The 20,126-nt window shown below is 36.0% G+C and overlaps 1 protein-coding gene across 1 annotated transcript in view; it reads left to right on the forward strand.

Annotated features, from left to right (window-relative positions):
* Nucleotides 1-20,126, forward strand: part of LOC114454578 (contactin-associated protein-like 2) — a 375,848-nt gene that overhangs the window by 180,762 nt on the left and 174,960 nt on the right. Inside the window, exon 2 of the mRNA XM_028435133.1 lies at nucleotides 9,158-9,268. Within this exon, the coding sequence (XP_028290934.1) occupies nucleotides 9,158-9,268 (111 nt within the window). The remainder of the gene's footprint in view (nucleotides 1-9,157; nucleotides 9,269-20,126) is intronic.

Here is a 20,126-nt window from a genome sequence, read left to right on the forward strand (position 1 = left end):
TGATGCATTGCAAGCGAAATGCAAAATCAACCTGGGACTGGCTTCAAGCTACATATCAAGTATTCCCTTTTCAAAATAAAAGCATATCTTCTTTTATTTGATTCGTTTTTAAGACTTTTGTAAATAGGGCTCTTGTTTTGAAGTTAAGTTTTGTCAGTAGCACAAAGGAGGGTCTCTGAAAATCTCCAAAATGTCAGAATGAAATGTGTTTCCCGTGAGTTTTATGGATGAAATGAGCACATGTTATTCTACTTGGTCACTTTCTCACTTAAAATGTTTTCAGAACTTTGAAAGATGGAGAATCAACAGAGATATTTGGCCTCAGTGTGATTCAGGTTTCTGTCGTTGTTGGAACCGCTCATCATTGGTCATCATCCTAACCATACTTATAGTATATAGTAGACAGTATATACTCATTGAGTTTGCAGTATGCATTTCAGACACAGCACAGGTCTTTCCCCTTATGAAAATCAAGCACATGTACCATGTGTTGTAATAAGAGTATAAGGCTGGTTTTGACATCCTGACAAACTCATTAGTCTGGAAAAAACAAATCTAAGACTGACTGAGATTGTCAGTTAAAAATACCTGTAATGGACTTTGTAGAGGCTATAAATATTTGATAAAATTAGGTCAGCAGAGAAGCTTTTACAGGGAGAAAATAGAATTTAGCTCAGGAGCACCTTTCCACTTCAGAGGTTTCCTGTCAAACTTCGATGTGCGTTTGGACGAAAAAAACCCATAAAAAAAGCTGGAAGCTGAAAGTCCAGGGCTGCTCCCAGCTGCATAGACTCACTCTCACTACCTGCATCTCCCTACACCTGTTAGCACTTTTGACAGCTATTGCTGTGTTCGTGAAATGGGTCCAGAAAAAGCTCCTAGATCGTCAAACTTTAGTCTTTTGGTGTGTTGTTGAGCGTAAAACCTTGAATCTCCACACACTGTTTCTTTCAGTCATTAAATTAATATAGTGTTTGGGAGTTTGTTCAGCAGCTCAGCAAGTAGCACAAAATAATATGCATGTGGTGAGATAATGAGATTTATTTTTTGTCTCATTGGATGATTTGAAACAGTTACTTTGTCTCTGCATGATATACTTATAAACAGTTTTTGTCAAGGGAATTTTAGATAACTTGCCAGTTTCGCCAAGATAATCTTCAACCAAAAAGTCTTTCAAGCATGGCATATTGTCGCCTTGATCTGATCTTTTTGGCAAGCCAGAATTTAGCAATGTGTGATTACATGCCAACCAATCTTGAGGATATTAGGATTGTTCCTAGAAATGCATCAGGATGTAATTACATCCAATTCACATTTTAGAGATGTGTCACTTTTATAACATCTTCTTAAACTGGCCAGAAAGTAGTTATTTCATGGTTCTAGTTTCTACTAGTGGCATCTTGTTGACATGCATCCTGGTTACGATGTTCCCAAGCCAAGGTTTTTACCTTTCTGAAAATGTCACGAGCTAGGCTTCACTTTCCTGGCTCTTCAGTCCTTCCTTCACCCTTTTCATTACCTCTCTTGCTGTGTCCATCTGTTTTTTCAATCTCATATAATTCTATCATGTATAAAAAGAAGATCCCTTTGCTCACTTGGGACTAGGCTGACATTTGCGCTTGGATATTGTCATCATTTGCTTGCCCTAAAGTACCTGAACATACAGATCCGTACTTTGCACTTGAGACTTGAACAAATATCAATGACTGTGATCACAGGCTTTAATCCTCAGCGTATTACCATGTGGTTTCTCTTTCATTAGTGTTTTACATGGTTTTCCATCGTCCATATGCTGTTCAGGAATAAAGGTGATATTATTCCCATAGAAGACCTTTGAATGCTTTCATACAGCAATTTCCGGAATGCTGCAGTAAGCAAGCAGCAGTGGGCTCCTTTGGGGTATATCGTTAATAATTGATGAATATGGTTCTAGATATCTTTTAAGGATTAATTAGTGAGATAAAAACAAGGAAGATGCCCCTTCCCATACAAACAGTTTACCTGTGGGTATGTTTGTGAGGTGCAGTGTTTTGCGGGGCCCAAAACCTTAAAGTCTACTACTCTGCTAGGGTTTGATCACTTTTGCGTGGGCCAAATGTTGTGCTGAGAGTTTTTTATTTGGTTAATTAAGAAAATGGTTTTAGGACTATTTTAATAACTATATCCACCCTAACTCAAGCCTCTTTTATTGCTTGCATGGTGTTTACCAGTGTATCTGCTGATAAGTGCATGTATTTAGTTCAGGGGCCAAATATGGAGCAGTTTGATCCCAAGTGGGCCACAGATTTTATACAAGAAAATGAGTAATTTTAATATTATTGTGCCCTTGTTTGCACTTCAACTTATACATAAAATACAAAATAAGTAAGAAACCGACAATATCCAAGTGATAGATATCAGTCCCAGCAAGTTCTTTACTTTAAAATTTTCTAGATTTTGTGACCAATTTCTATTTAATCAAAGGAATTATTATGTCATAATTTGAGGAAAAATTAAGGAGTCCTTTCCATTCATCGGAGAAAAACTTGTTATTGGTTGATTTTAATAATAAACTCATTCATTGAACAGGATTCATTAGCTCACTGCTTAGCCCCACCTTATCCTAGGATAATTAACCAATCATGTAAATTAAGAAGCTAAACTACAATATCATTGATAAGTAGTGTAACTTTGGAATCCATAACTTTGTAAAGCATAACCTTTATCAATGTGTGTGATGTAGCAAAAATACTAGTCTTCAGTACTCAAGTAAAAGTATAGATACTTAAAAAATTACAAGTAAAAGTATTGAAGTTTCTTCCTTAAAAAAATGCATGCTACTAAATGTGTAAAAAGTTAAAAAAAAACAAACAAAAAAAACACGTCCCTTCAATAGTAAGACATGGTTATTAATTCCATGTTTTTTATTTATTTATTTATTTTTAAAGAATTGAAAACTGGTACATGGAAATAAATTAAATATGTTACCTTCATGAACACCTTGACAATGTAGCTCTCATTATAGATCAAATTTGTAAATAACATGTTTCAAGAAAAAAAAAATGCAAATGCTCAATTAAACGCAGAGCAGCTTTGAGTTTAACGTTTATAAAAACTTGAAAATGTTAACCATAAAACTAAGAGACCTGCCTAACAGAAAAAAAACTCAAACTACAAAAGTTTTTCATTTAGCCTCAAGAGAATCATGTTCTCTAGGTTTCTGGAATGAAGACCAGTGACGTGCCGTGACCACTAGCGTTGGGTAGGCATGTTGCAAATTGAGACCACCAATGACAATTTCATATGTTTCTGCTGGAAAGCGTTAATCTAACAAAATCAACATCGTAAGACACCATCAAAGAAACATAAACAATTATTTAATATAGCCTTCATACTCTCCCAACAAGATATATCTCATGACACGGCAGCACATCTGTTGTTTGTGTTGGAAACACAGAAACACAGAGAAAAAGACAACAACAACAACAACTCAGAACAGCCTCTGAGGAGCATCCACAAAGTCAATCCTTCCTTTTGTTCCATTCACTGTGAAAAGTATGAAATATTTTCTGACCTTACCTTTGCTGAAGGTCTGGTAACTCAGGTGTTGGTCTCCCATCTTTTAAAAGCTGTCGATTTTCCTCAAAAGAAAGTTTCTCTATCGTCCTTAGCGCTGTCATCCTGACTTTAGTGTTATCCTGCCCACTAGCTAGAGAACGTAGCAGCAGTGGTCACATGGAATCAATTCACTAATGTACTGTGAACATACGTATAGCATTTAGCATAGCGCGGTTACAAAGGCAGAGCTGCCTTTGGGCGTAAATGGTTTTCATCTTGGGGAACTGACTGCGCATGTGCAAACTCATAAATACATGCTATGGAAACAGAGGCAGAGCAGCAATGTGCCTCTGGGAGAGGGTGTGGCCTCCTCCTGCCTTACAGTGGAGTGAGACTGTGCAGCGTCTCTGCCGTACCAGGAAATAGCAATGTTTAGTCATTTGGTCTATGAAATGCACGAAATGCTGACACTTTCAAACTTATACGTATTGTAGGCTATTGGAAATGGAAAAATGAATCATTTATAATTATATTATAATTCAAACAAATAATCAAAATATCAATTCACCCTTGGGTAGGCACTGACATGACGTGACATGACGTGACATTTTTGGTCTGAAAATGACACCAGCAAAAGAAGGTAGTGGCGCGTTAGCACGTTGACTAGCACTAGCTTCTCCTCCAGCCTTACGGTTGTTGGTTTGCATCTTTTTTACGCCGTGACGTCATCTTCACAGGTCTTTAAAGTAACGAGCTCATTTTTAAAATGTAAGTAGTAGAAAGTACAGATGTTGGTTTAAAAAAAAAGTAAGGAGTAAAAGTAAAAAGTCGCCTAAAAAAATAAATAATCAATTAAAGTACAGATACCAGGAAAAAATACTCAAGTAACGAAGTATTAGTACTTTGTTACTTGTCACATAACACCTTTTATTGTACATGGATGCATTAGCCCCACCTTATTCCTAGGATTACATCACCTGAGTAATCAACACAACTTGAAACATGTGAGCTGAGGCAGCAGTTTAATACTTTATTTTAAACATCACAACTAGTTTAGACATATAATGCGATGTTTGGAGCTGTTACACCAATCACAGGAAGCTACACACAGAGCTCCATTAACGGTGATAGAAGTGTTAAGAACATTATTTATACGTGGGCACAGATAACGTCCCAATGGTCTTTTAACAAAGTATAGCTAACTGTGTTGTTGTTGCTGCCTCAGAGTGGAAAAGGTGGTGAAATGGGATTTTAAAAACCACGAAAATTGGTTAAAAGTTAAAGACAGAAAAAGTGGTAAAAAAGAGTTCAAAGTGTTAATATTGGAACAATTATTTTAAACTGGCAGATAAGGGGCATTACAAATAGTGAATGTGGTTAAATTGGCAAAAAGAAGCATGGAATTTGTTGAAAAGAGGTTAAAAGTGACAATAATGGGTGAATATATGCAACATTAGGTGGAAAAAGTGATGGAAATGGTTTATAAATGCCAAAAATGTCTTGAAAGTGGAAAAAATGTGCAGAAAAGGCAGAAGAGAAATGGCAGAAATAGGAGTGATGTAGCAAAAATGCATTAAAGGTGAATAAAAGGTGATGAAATCAGGTTAAAATATGGCAAGTTTGGTGTAGTTGCAGAAAAAAAGGGTAAAAACAAGCAAAAATGGGCTCATATTGTTCATAAATGCATATTTGTTGTTTCTTGAAGGTATCTTGCGAGCCCCTTCCAGTGTCTTGCGACCCCAAGGTTGAGAACCCCTGGGTTAGACGACTAACTGTATACAAAACTGTATATTTTTCCTCCACACATCAGTTTCTTTTGAATGAACTTTTCTCTCTCTCATTCTCTCATTTAGCTCATTTCCTGCCCTTGTTATCTTATGTACATGCATGACCTACTGTATGAAACATGCTTACAGTATGTGCAGCTGGATGGAATTCATTAGTTGAAAAGCCAAAAAATAAATAAATAAACACTTAATTCCAGCATCTAATGCCATCCTGTCCCCTTGTTTGATAATGCAAGCCCACATTTCTCCATCTGTACAATAATGTTCATGTGAATTTGTGCAAAGATGAGATAGTCGATCTAATTGTTATTAATTAGGCCTCAGTAATAATTCCTGGGATGCTCGGGCATGACCTGAAGAGTTCCTGTATAGGTGCAGTAGAGTTGGCCTGTGGCACAGCTGCAGACAGAGATAAGCTGAGTTACATCACTCACTGTGCTGCCATGGGCTGGAACTAACCAATGACATCACCTTTACTCCGTTCTTTTCATAGTTTTTCCACCTGCTTGCATTGAATATCAAGATTTACACATGGCAATTGAAATCTTTGGACGTGTTATGGTTAATAAAAAGCTGCTGCTCGTTCTGCATCAAAGTGCACGGTGTTAATATGACATTTTGTTATAGTTTTCCTAAATGCATTTGAATAAAACCAATTCTTAATACAATGTACAAATATTTTAAGTGCCATAAAACACAATGACTGTACAAAATATACTTTAATTCATTTGTTGTTATTTTTTGCCGCTCAAGTCACGTGACTTTGTTCTTCTTCTGTTCATATTATGGCACTACAGCAAAAATGAAGCAGAAAGCAGTCGCCGGCCTGATTGTATCATGAATTTACAACATTTAACCAAAAATAAGGATTTTTAATGATGCGGTCATTAGACGATATCAGGACAGGCTGCTTTTTTCTTCTAAATAGGACGTGACATGTTATATGTATTTATTTTTTACAGTAATTTTACTGTGTTTTGGACTGAATGCTGGGATTCATTGCAATGTTTAATGTCTTAGGAAGATTGTGAGACCACGTTTGATGGAATATATGGATTCAGTAAGACATGGTATTGGTTTAAAGGTGAAGAGTGCTGCTTTGGTTCTGTTATCTCTTTTTCCCCAAGTTTTTGCCCCAAAAAAATCCCTTTTTTCCTATTTTTGTCCTTTTTTGAAGTTCTTATTGACACTTTTATCCAATTGCTGTCCTTTTTTTAATTTTATTTGGCCACTTTTTATCCAAATAAGCTAACTTTTGCCAAATAAATACCACTTGTTTCCTTTTTCCCTACATTTTCCCTAATTTTGTTGCACATTTTTGCCCTTTTTCACTATTGTTTGCCACATTTTGCTCATTTAATCTACCTTTTGCCATTACATACCGCCTGGTTCCTCTTTATTTGCCCGTTTTGGGCCACTCTACTGCTTTTAGCCAATTTTAGTCACTTTTTGCCATGTATTGATTACCATATCTATCTTCACTCGCTTATCAATAAAAAAAAAACAAATGTAGCGGACTGGACCGGCCCACTTCGGGGCTTTTTCCCACCCTGGCAAGAATCTCAAACTCCACCAATGATGAGCACCACCGCTGTCTACAGACCATTTTCCTCTCTAAAAAATCACAAACACACACACTCCTACACACATACCCACAGGTTTCTCCAGTGTTTTCTGCTGTTGTTTATTTTCTATATCTCGCACAAAAACCAATGCGTCAAACACGTCTAACAGCCGAGTGGTTCACCTGGTTCTGACCCAGTGTGCTGTACACACACCGGTACACGGGCTCATGCACCCAGGGACAAACAATGCATCTGCGTCTCCTTTCGTACAGCAGCCCCACACTCGCACAGTGAGGTTTGACAGAGAGCTATTGACTGCTGCTACCTGGGCTGGCAGACCATTCACAGTTTGTCCCTGCGTGAACCTAATGTACTGGAAGCAGCGACTGTATCTGTGTGTGTGTGTGTGTGTGTGTGTGTGTGTGTAAAGCAAAAAGGGAAAGGGAAAACAGCTTTTCTAGCAGCTTGTGTGTGTTTTAATGGATAAAGTTCTCTGTAATTGTCTGTCTGGTACCCTTTACTTTGCTTTTCTTTGTTTTATTTTTATTTTGAAGAGTGCGCTGGATTATTGTGGCCTGTTTTTTGAGGTCAGTTCAAACTGAGTGGTGATATTTTTCACACCCTTTCCAACTCTTTCAGTTTATAGCTTGTAAGTACAGGGGTGGGAAAATTGTTTAGTATATTGTTGGAAGAGAAGAAGTTCAAGTAGAAATAAATATTGGTGCATGAATTGTGTAAAAGGCAGGGCCGTCAAACTCAAGGCCAAAAAAACATGAATCATTATGCAAATCACCATAAAATTAATGACTTTTAATTTCTCGCTGTTCAGAGTTATGACACTTTGTACTTTTGAATTACAAATTGTATGCCAAAATTTTCTTTTTAAACCCTGCAATTTCTCATAAAATAATTTCCCTAATTACAGTGAAAAATATGAAGAAAATAAAAGGTTGTCCACAAATTATATGATTAATGGCTAATATCTGTGACCTTATGTTATATACCTATGATATTAAGTGAATAATAGACTTTTTTTAAACACAAATATTACAGCTGGGACTTTAATGCGTTAATTGCGATTGATTAATTACAGAATAATAATAATTTCAGACAAAATTAATCTGCTTCATCAGTTGTTTTGCACTATTTTGCACAGTTTCCACTTCTCTGGAATGTTCTGTACTCAGTGATGTTTTTTTTTTTAATATTTTAACACAAAAACACATTTGTTTTAGAAAGTTTACCAAAAATCCAGAAACGCATGAATATAGCTTTAGAACTCAGTGATGGAAATAATAAACATTATTTTACTTGTTTAAGCTCATTTATTTATTTTTTTATTCATTCAGTGATTTAACAAAATACATTGGAATTGGAAAAATGTTGCTTCTCGTGTCAAATATTGTTGACGACGAATCGAGATTAAGTCTCTTATTATTTAGTCCCACCACCTGCAAAAATCCAAACTTAAGTATAGAAAAAATAAAATTGCTCTTTTAACCTGCCTAAATGTAGATTTTCCTGCTCTGGCCCACAAAAAAAGATATAATAATAATAATAATAATAATAATAATAATAATAATAATAAAAAGGGCCAATTTTGATGGAGAAAATAACTTCAGGCAAATCAAGAATAAAGTCGAAATTTCGAGAATGAGTTGAAATTTCGGGAATAAAGTTGAAATATTATGTCTAAATTAAAGTCTAAAAATGAAATTAAAGGTGAAATTTTGAAAATAAATCAGCTTCTGTAGATTTGACTTCAATAGCAAACATTTGACTTTAGTCACAACATTGTATTTTCAGTTTATTTTCAAAATTTTGACTTTAATCTCAGCTTTTGGACTTTAATCTGAGCATTATATTTCAACTTTAGTCTCGAAATTTCAACTTTATTCTTGACATCTAGATTTTATTCTTGATTCACCCAAAATTATTCACTTAATCAAAAATGGCCCCAATCAGCTTCTGTAATAATCTTACCAAAATAGCTTTAAACTAGTTTGTTGATTCTGTAAATCAGTCAATTTAATCATTTATTGACCATATTTTTTGTTGCTTTGACATTTTTTTCTCTTCTCAGTAATAATAAGTGAGTAAATCTAATATCCAATCATTTGTTTAAAGATGTGAGTCAAGTAGCACTCAGGTCTACAAATGGAGACGCCTCGTGTTGTGAATAATGTTGTGTTTGTTCACAGTGTACACTCTAAGTTCCTCTTGGGAACTCATAATGTGTTTTATCGTATATTTATCTTTTCTCCACAGAGAAGTGTGACGAGCCTCTGGCTTCTCCTCTGCCTCACACAGCCTTCACCAGTTCATCCGTCTTCTCCAACGGATACGCACCGGGATACGCGAAGCTCAACAGGAGAGGAGGTAGAAACACGCCACAATAACACCTGTTCTTTCTCATCCATTGTTAACTTTGAACAGGAGAATATTTAAAGTGTTGGCGAAAAATGGCTCTAAAGTTTATATAAAACAAATGTGTAACAGTGTTTTTCACAGAACCAGAGTTTATTTGTGCTGGTGGGTTTCCCAGGAAAAAAATAGAAAGAAAATTGAATTAAAATAAATACATTTAAATAACAAAATAGTTAGAATGAAATATACTTAAATAAAAAAAAAAGTTAAATAAAACAAATACTTCTTTAAAACATCCTGTTTCTACCGGGTTGTTTCAGTCAAAAACCAAAAATGCAGTTTTCAGCCTCGTCTCTTGCTTCTGCATCATCATCATCATCATCTTTTTCTTCTTCTTGTGCCCTAAGAACCGCCTCTTCTTCTTCTTTGGTTTTATTAGCGGAGGCAATGCATATGTTGGGATTAAGGTCGGAAAAACGAGATTAAAGTCGAAATGTCGAGAATAAAGTTTACATTTCAAGAATAAAGTTTAAATTTAATGCCAAGGTTGAAAAAAACAAGAAAAACACAGAAAAGACAAGAATAAAGTTGAATTTTTGTGATAAAAGTTGAAATATAATGCCGAGATTATGATTGACAAAACAAGATTAGTCAAAATGTTGAGAATGAAGTTGAAATTTTCAGATTAAAGTTTAAATATGTCGAGATTATGGTCAGAAAAACCAAATTAAAGTCAAAATGTCGAGAAAAAAAGTTGAAATTTTGAGACTAAAGTTGAAATTTTGAGCCTAAAGTTGAATTAAAATGTTGAGATAAAGGTCGAAAAAACGAGATTAAAGTCGAAGTGTCGAGAATAAAGTTGAAATTTTGAGAATAAAGTCGAAATATAAGGCCTAGATTAAGGTTGAAAAAAATGATAGTAAGGCCGAAAAGACAAGATTAAACTCAAAATATTGAGAATAAAGTTGGAATTACGAGAATAAAGTTGAAATTACGAGAATAAAGTTGAAATTACGAGAATAAAGTTGAAATTACGAGAATAAAGTTGAAATTACGAGAATAAAGTTGAAATATAATGTCGATATTAAGGTTTAAAAAATGAGATTCAGGTCGAAAACATGAGATTAACGTTGAAATATCGAGAATAAAGTTTTAATCTGGAGAATAAAATTGAAAGCTCATATTTTGAGAATAAAGTTGAAATATAATGCAGAGATTAAGGTTGAAATGAGATTATGGTAGAGAAAAATAGATTAATGTCAACATTTTGAGAATAAAGTTGAAATTAAATGTTTAGAAATCTGAGATTAAAGTTTAAAATAATGTAGAAGAGTAGTAATGACATACTACATTCACAGAGCGAGGACGAACCTCGCCAAAGATCAATTTAAATAAATGAATGTATGTGAAACACTGTATAGTTACATAACAGGAGGCAGATACAGTATATTCTGTGATTTTAGTCTATATCAGTCAAACTAACAAATCTATGAGCATAATTATGAATAAATCATTCATTCCTGTACATCTACATCACAATGAATTATTTAGCAGACGCCATGCTGTGAGATAAATGCCCGAGCCTTCAGGTTGGTAACACTTCACAGATCTACTCGTCTCTTCTTAACCTTTCCCTTCTGTTTAGTTCTTCCTCCTCCGTCTTCGTCTTTTTCTGCTACAATGGTTATCTCTGGGACTCAGACTAAAGCTCACTTCCACATCAGCTCACAGCAAAAAGACAATTACACTGTTCTGTCTTCATACAATTAATAATTCATAATTTTTTTGCCATGTAATATAGTCCCACTATGGCAAACGTCACAAAACTCAGTGAGCTAATCTAGTTTAATTAGTCCTGCTACTGGGATTATTACCAGGGGAGGAAACAGGAGCTTTCTATTTGGTAATGATACTAAACAATAAGAAACAATGTCTGGAGCAAGTCGATAAAGACTGCATTATTGGTTTAAAATGATCATATATTTCTATAGCACATTTTATACACAAGGCTATTCATCGTGTTTACATGTTAAAATGAAAACATTACGCAAGAGTTTGAAAACCATCATTAAAAACATAAAACAGAAAATGTTTAACACTGGAATATCATGTGGAAAGGATATTACAGTTCAGAATTTGTTAGATTTATTTAAATAACATGAGAAAAAAAAAAAAAAACATATAAATGCTTTGTGATTTCTGTAAAATTGACCAGAAATAGTTTTATAGAATAAAGTTTAAATATAATGAGATTAAGGTAAAAAAAAAAATGAGATTAAGGTTGAAAAGACGAGAATAAAGTCAAGATGTTCGAGAATAAAGTTGAAATTTTCAGAATAAAGTTGAAATTTTGAGAGTAAAGTTAAAATCATCATTTATTTCTATAGCAATTTTTGTACACAAGGCAATTCATCGTGTTTACATGATTAAAAGTAAAACATTTAGGCAACAATAGAGTTTGAAATCCATCATTTGAAAAAATGAAATGTAAAAACGTTGCACATTAACACTGGAAAATTATGTGAAAGCAAATTACAGTCCATAATTTACTGGTTTTGATTAAATAACATGGAAAAAAAAAAAAAAAAAAACGCATATGAATGCTTTGTGATTTGTGTAAAATTGACTGGAAATGGTAATGGTAATTTAACTTGAGTTTACTTCTTATTTAAATCTATAAATATGAATACTAACACTGCTAAAAACAAAAGAAAAGAGAATTCAGGAAAGAAATCATAATATTTGTTAGTGAATCCTCTTCATACTTATATAAGAAAACACACTTAGCTCTTTTATTTAGTACAACATGACATTTTCAGTGTTCTAATAATAAAATAAAATAAAATAAAATGACACCTTAAAATAATGACATTCCATTTGCAGTACTACCAGTATATTCAACAAACAATGACATTTTAATATACCCTATTATTATAGGCTCACGGTATTTATGAAACAATTAAAGTTGATACAACAAAAGGTACAATTAACTCTACATAATTGGTCACCAAGCTAACTCAGTTATGCTAATTCACCTGTGAACATGCTATGCTTATTAATCATTAAATTACCAATGTTAAAATTAGTTTTCATCAACATCTAATGTCATGCATCCAAAATAAATACAGGAAAAGCATTGTAATGTAACTTAGGTTTAGTTCTCATCAGTGTTGGACTAATTACTAATGAAAAAAGTTACTTTCCCGAAAAGATAGTTGAAATAATTCTTCATAAAAGTCATTAGTCACCAAGAAAAGTAATTATTGCATTCATTTTTGGGAAAAGACAGTTGCATCCAATAAAAGGTTTAGAACATTAAAAAGATGTTTGATATTTCTGATTAACTGAAATCAACCTTTAAAAGCTACTGTACGTTTGTTTTTTTTGGTTTTCGCAATTTATTATCAACCCACTTGATTAGAGCTGTTAAACAAAATATAGATGAAAACATATGCTAAGGTTTTGTTTATTCAGACAATTTTTTTTCAGAAAATTTGATCTGATGATCCATTTTCCGACTGTCAACTGCCAGTCTTCCTCAGAGGTGATAGCTTTGATGTATCCCTTGTGAGTTCTTTCGTGAGGAAAACGTCAAGCCATCTTTTGATGGCTTTCATGTGTCCTTATTGGTTCTGTCTTGGCACAGCCAACACGAGAGTTCTCTCAGGCTGGCCACGCCCCCTGTTGCCCACCTCTGAGGAAGACTGGCAGTTGACAGTCAAAACATGTCAGGTGATCAAATTTCCTGAAAAAAGTTGTCTGAACCAACAAAACCTTAACATATATTTAAAAAATGAAAACTAAATGAACTTTCTGGAATAGATGAAAATACAGTCTAAAATGATTGGAATGGCAATGTTAATTCCTTTGTTTTTATTATATACTGAAGACATTTGGGTTTCAGATAAAAACATGAATATGAGACAAAAGTTCAGAATTCCAGCTTTTATTTCATGGTATTTACATCTAGATGTGTTAAACAACTTAGAACAGAGAACCTTTTGTTTCAACCCACACACTTTTCAAGTGAGCAAAATTATTGGAACATGTGACTGATGGTGTTTCTAGTTGCCTTTTAGATTTAATATGTAAACATTAAATAGTTCATGTTTTTGGCTTTGGGTTTCATCTGTGAAAACTGCATTTGCTGTTCAGCAAACATGGAGACCACACCGCTGCCTATAGGAGAAAAGCGAACCATTTTGAAGCTGAGAGAAGAGAGAAAATCAATCAGAGCAACCACACAAACATTGGGCATAGCCATTACAACAATCTGGAATGTCCTGAAAAAGAAAGAAACTACTGGTGTACTGAGCAACAGACATGGAACAGGTCGGCCAAGCAGTTGTGAGAGCTGTGAAGAAACACCCAAAGACAACAGTCAGTGACATCGCTGCCAACCTCCACAGGGCAGGGGTGAAGGTATCACAATCCACTGTTTGAAGTCAACTTTGAGAGAAGAAATATAGAGGCCATACGACAACATGCAAACCACTCATCAGTAAAAAGAATCAGAAGGCCAGATTGGATTTTGCAAAGAAGTACAGAGATGAGCCACAAAAGTTTTGGAACAAAGTTTTATGGACTGATGAGACCAAGAGGAAGTTCTACCAACGTGATGGAAAGGACAAAGTATATGATCCAAAACACACAAGCTCATCTGTGAAGCATGGTGGAGGTGAAATCATGGCTTGGTCTTCTGACAGGTATCCCCCAAAAGAGCATCAAACATCTACAGCTGGTTCAGAACGCTGCAGCTCGGGTCTGAACCAGAACAAAGAGGTCAGAACACATTAGTCCAGTTTTAAAGTCTTTTCACTGGCTCCCAGTCAGCCTCAGAATAAATCTGTGAATGGTTTTGGTCCAGAATACATCAGTGAGATGTTAGTCAGGTATGAACCCAGCAGGTCTCTCAGATCTATGGACACAGGTCAGATAGTGGAGCCCAGAGCTCACAGTAAACACGGTGATGCTGCTTTTAGTTGTTGTGCTGCAAAGAAGTGGAACAAACTGCAGCAGAGCTGAATCAGCATCTAATGTGAACATTTTTAAAGAGATTTTTGGTCATGTTGTTGATGTAATGTGTTTGTTGATGATTTGAATTGATTTTACTGATGATTTTAAATGTTCTTATTAATTTTAAACAATTGAATGTTTTATCATGTAAAGCACATTGAGTTGCCTTGTGTATGAAATGCGCTATACAAATACATTTGCCTTGCCTAGCCTTGCCTTGGGCTTGCATGGCTGCTTCTGGAACAGGCTCACTAGTCTTTATTGATGATGTAACACATGATGGTAGCAGCAGAATGAATTCTGAAGTCCACAAAACTATTTTGTCTGGAAATGTACAGAAAAATGCATCCAAACTAATCAGGAGACGTTTCATCATGCAACAAGACAATGACCAAAAACACACTGCCAACACAACAAAGGACTTCATCAGGGGGAAAAGTGGAAGGTCTTAGACTGGCCAAGTCAATCACCAGACCTTAACCCAATAGAGCATTTTACCTCCTGAAGGGGAGACTGAGGAGAGAAACCCCCAGAAACAAACCAGAACTGAAAGAGACTGCAGTGAAGATCTGGAAAAGCATTTCAAATGAAGACTGCAACAGTCTGGTGAAGTCAATGGGTCACAGGCTTGATGCAGTTATTGCAAGTAAGGCTTATGCCACCAATTATTAAATGTTATTCACTTTAAGTTAATTGAAAAATGTCTGTTCCAATACTTTTGCTCACTTGAAAAGTGGGTGGGTTCCATCAAAAGGTGCTCTGTTGTGATTTGTTTAACACATCTAGATGTAAATACCATGAAATAAAAGCTGGAATTCTGAACTTTTGTCTCATATTCATGTTTTGATCTGAAACCCAAATGTATTCAGTATACAACAAAAACAAAGGAATTGACCTTGCCATTCCAATACTTTTGAGGGCGCTGTATAGCATTCTCATCACCACTTATCAAACGGAGATCTTTTTTTTAATAGAAACACAAGGGTCTCGTAATCCGTAAAATTATGCGTTTTTAGTGCATATATCTATATACACAAACTATCAGTATCTGATCATTTTACAGCCAAATGTGCTGCCATGTGCTGATAAGTTCATTATTCTCTTTGCTAGCGTTATGGAACAAGACAGGCACAAAATCAGTAAGACATAGTTATCATATTCAACTCTGCATGTTGGGTTTTAAAGTTTTCAGTTATGAGCATGGAGGCTGTTGTTAGCTGTAGTGTCTATTGTCAGTGTTGATGTCTCTGCATATCAGGAGAATCAAGGTAAAACTGATGCTCTAGCGGTTTTCCGACAGGCAGCTGTGGGACGTTTCCCAGCCTCCAGTCACACCTCCCCCTGGTCCCGGTCCTCCTTACCGACGTTGTTTATCTTGGTGCTGTCGAGAAGATGAACTTGTCCGTGTCGATCTGAGGAAGTAAATGACAGCTTTTGTTGTTTATAGGTAACAGCTTGTGTTCTCAGGATTTATGCTTTAACTAGGAGGCATGTGCACATTGTTTGAGTTGTTGCGTTGTCTGGCAAACAATACACGCCAAAGGCTCCTGGTCGGGGAAAAAAAAACACCACCCACCACTATGCTAAATGTTTTTGGCCTTTTTTTTGGAAGCTGCTTCCTGACGGACAGCTACTGCTTCTGTTGTATCTATAGTTATCCGTATACTTTATTATAGTTATTAATCTGCTTCCGTCCTGCTCCTACTACTATCGCATTTTAAAAGGTTTGGTGTGAAAATGTGCAGCAACTAACTAACTTTAACTAACTTTAACTTTTCAACAACTTTTACCTTCAACTTTGAACTTTAGCTGTTCAGCCATTCTTCAACGTATGTCAACCATTAAACTTTAAACATGTTCAGCTGTCTGTTCACGTTCAGCTAATACCTTCAATACATTTCAACAGTTTTCAACCTTTTTCAAACTTTTTTTAACTTTAGATTTTTCGGATCTTTTTACCTGTTTCAACAATTTTCATCATGTCCTTCATTATTTCACAGAGGGTTCATTAGCTGGGCGAATACTAGGCTAGTGCTAATGCTCGGTTTATGCTAATCCAGTGCTAGGTTAATGCTAATGCTATTTTAATGTTAGGCTGATGCTAATGCTAAGCTATTACTTTGTTAATGCTTAGCTAATGCTAGGTTAATGCTTAGTTTTTGTTATTGCTAGGTTAATGCTAGTTAATTCTATGGTTAGGCTAATGCTATCTCATGTTAATGCTAGGCTAATGTGAACATTCTATTGCTAATGCTGTGTTAATGTTAATGCTTGATAATGATAATGCTACACTACTGTTAGGTTGATGGTAATGCTAATGCTGAGCTAATGCTAGGTTAATACTTAGTTTTTGTTATTGCTAGGTTAATGGTAGCTCATGTTTAGGCTAGGCAAATGTGAATGTTAAGGTAATGCTTAGTTAATGCTAGCTAATCCTAATGCTGGGTTAATGTTAGCTAATGTTAATTCTGTTGTTAGGTTAATAATAGCTTATGCTAGCTAATGTTGATGCTAGGTAATGTTTATGCTACCTAATGCTAACGCTAAACTAATTTTAATGTTAATGCTAGCACATACTAATGCCAGCTAATGTTAATGCTAGGCTAAATCTAGTCAAGGTTAATGCTAAGTTAATGATAATGCTAGCTAATGTTAAGCTAATGCTAATGATAGCTAATGCTAGGCTAATGCTAAGATAATGCTATTGCTTGGCTAATGCAAATACAATGTTTGACTACACGGGCCAGCACCTGCATCATCACTTGCATTTTCTTCAGGAAATGCAAATAGTTATGTTATGTTTCTGTGAGCCTTGTTTTTGGCCACTGAATGAAATGAACATTGCATTTCTCTCATTGGGTCGTTAAGCGAGATGAGCCGGATTAAGTCTCAGACTCTCTATCTGACCCTGCACTCCTTTCCAATCATTCTTTCCTCTACTCATTTCCTGTCTCTGTGCAAATTTCACATCCTTTCCCGCTCTAGCTCTTTCCCCTCTTTATTGCAATCACATCCTTGCATTCATCTCTGCCTCGTTTTCCTGTCCTTGCCCAACTCTCCAATCATTTTTGCCTACCATTATGACCCCTACTCATTTTCTTTCTTGTCTCAATTTTGTCATTTTCTTACAGCTCACCATTAAGCCCTCTTCTGTCCCAGTGTTACAGTCTTTCACCCACTCACTGTTTCTCTTTAGCTAGTTCATGTAGAGCTCTTGCGTATCTCCAGGGTGCCAGACAGCAAAGGGTGAGCCAACTTTTGCTGAACTGCCAAAACCTTTTAGACCATGTGGATAGAGAGGAGGAGGAATAGCAAAACAGAGAGTGAAAAAACCCACAGGGTGAGAGACTTTCAGTGACAGCTCATGAAATGTATACTTCTATACAGTCTCCTCCAAAAGCATTGGAACAGCAATGTCACTTCCTTTGTTTTTGTTGTATACTGAAGACATTTGGGTTTCAGATCAAAACATGAATATAAAAAAAGTTCAGAATTCCAGCTTTTATTTTATGGTATTTACATCCTACAAGGGATCCACAAGGGTTGAAAGTAAAGTCAAGAAATGTTATTAAGGACTTAGGAATATCAAACATGGATGGCTTTTATCCTAAGGCCTAAGACTCAAGAGGACTAATAAAAAGACAGTCAGAGCCATTAGTTTAATTATTTCAAAACAGAAAACGACTCTTTTTTAAAGAGTAACTAAACCCTGAGGTTTTGCTGAAGTGTGTCTCGGCTTTGATTATGGGTGGGGCTCCTGTCGCAGTTAAGACACACCCATTCTTTACTATAAAATCTCCAAAGAACAATATATGCTATGCTAACTTGTTACTCACTATACCTCTCCATTCACAATTCTCACAGTCCAACCTACTCACAACAGATTGAAAAGTCAACGAGTGAGACCCCCAATTTCCACTGGATGCGGCTCCGCTGCGTTATACGTCACCACCGCGCCATCAGAGTTGATAGGTTTCCACTTTAGTCTATGTGTTAATTTCCACCGGGTCCGTTGCAGTGCCTGTCTGCTCCTTCACAGCTGTGACAGTCCGGAGCCCTCCGCCAGATATACACAGAACTTCTAGTTTTGGTGGACACCGGAGCACGACCCATCAATCAGCACAAAGCAAACAAAGCTAAACAGGAAATTAGGCACTTACTCCACAATAAAATATCTGGTTACTTTTCAAAATAAAACACTTCAGATTATATTTCAAGTAACTACATCACCAAAACGCCATAATGTGTAAAAACAAAATCACATTCACTATATTGTTTCATCTCATACTGTAACTCACTGTAAACTGCAGCAACTTTGATTTAGTTCATGTTTTACTGGTGCAGTTTTATCTCTTCTCTGTTGGCTGTTGCTAAAAAATGTGGCTATGACAAATCCAGAGGCCAACCTTCTTGTTCTCCTTCGTTAGGAACACTGACCTGTTTATCTGTTTATGGTTGAGTTTATAACACATACCTTTAACTGCGTTCTCGCGCGATTATATAAATGAGTGAGAACTGCTCTGTCTTGTGACGTCACAGTCGTCCAACCGGAGTGCCCCATGGCGCACTCAAAAACCAACCAGTGGGGATTACCGGACGGCGGGGAAAAACCGTGGCGCAGCGGAGACGTATCCAGTGGAAACCCCCAGTGAGTTTTTGTCATGGGGTGGAGCTAAAAGTGAGAATCAACCAAAAAGTCAAACTCCCATTCTCGTCCATGAGCAACATTTGATTGTAATAGCCAGGTTTCAACCCATAGAGGACAGTCATTATTACATGTAACGTGTTAAGGTTTCATTTATTTAGCTGTTTTTCCTGGAAATGTACTTTGATTTCCTGACATGCTTCGACTGTCAACTGCCAGTCTTCTTCAGAGGCGTCTGCTGATCACTTTGATGTGCCCTTGACTTTCATGTAATGATTCCAGCAAGTTTTTTTTCAACTTCTATTTGAATAATAAGTCAAGGTTTCATTTATTCAGAAAACTGTTTTTAAGGAAACACCGCTGAAGAAGACTGGCAGCATATTATGCCAAATTCAAATATTTTGGCTAAAATGTCAAAAAATGAACTAGGATCAATCCACAACCCTACTTTTGTTTTTAGGAAAAAAAAGAAAGAGTGCTTTTGGGGTTTAGTTACTCTTTAAAATGTTGTTTAGATTATGTACATTTTCAGAAAAGTAAAGTTTTAGCCAAAAATGAGTAAAGAGGATACAAGTTATAAGCCAAAGAAGACTGTAGATATTGGATGAGGAGGTGAATAAGGAATTGTAGAAAGTACCCTAGAAGAACAAAGTTCCCTCTAGTTTCCCTAGTTGATGTGGATTATTATGAGATAATTAGGTTTGGAGAGGGAAGCCCTTTATTCCTAAGGAACGGATGGGTTTTGAAGCCAAATAAAAAGACAGTGAGGAAAGAATAGAATGATTGGGTTAGAACAGTGAGTGGTGAATGGGTAAACTAAATGTGTGTGTGAGTTAGAGAGAGAAAAAGAGAGCGTGTGTGAGTCTAGGCATCTGTGCCCCAGTTGTTTCGCTGTGCAGACGTAGCCAAGCATGAGATTGGGCTGCTAATCACAAACATGTGGTCACTGATCCTTATATTCCATTTTCATCTCTCTTCTTATCCCTCCTCTTCTGTGTCCCTCACTCCTCTGTGGTGTCTTGTCTCTCTGTGCCCTCCTTCACACGCCTGCATCCCCCTTTTCTCCCTTTCCATCTCATTTCTGCTCCAGACCCTTTCTTATTCTCCACAGTAGCCTTCTCAGTCCCACACTCCATTTTCTCAGCTTGTCCCTTCGTCTTTCTTTATCGACCTCATTATCGTCTTTGTACCTCATACTTTCTCACCGCC

Source organism: Gouania willdenowi, chromosome 20 (genome assembly GCF_900634775.1).
Source record: "Gouania willdenowi chromosome 20, fGouWil2.1, whole genome shotgun sequence".
Lineage (NCBI taxonomy): Eukaryota > Metazoa > Chordata > Actinopteri > Blenniiformes > Gobiesocidae > Gouania > Gouania willdenowi.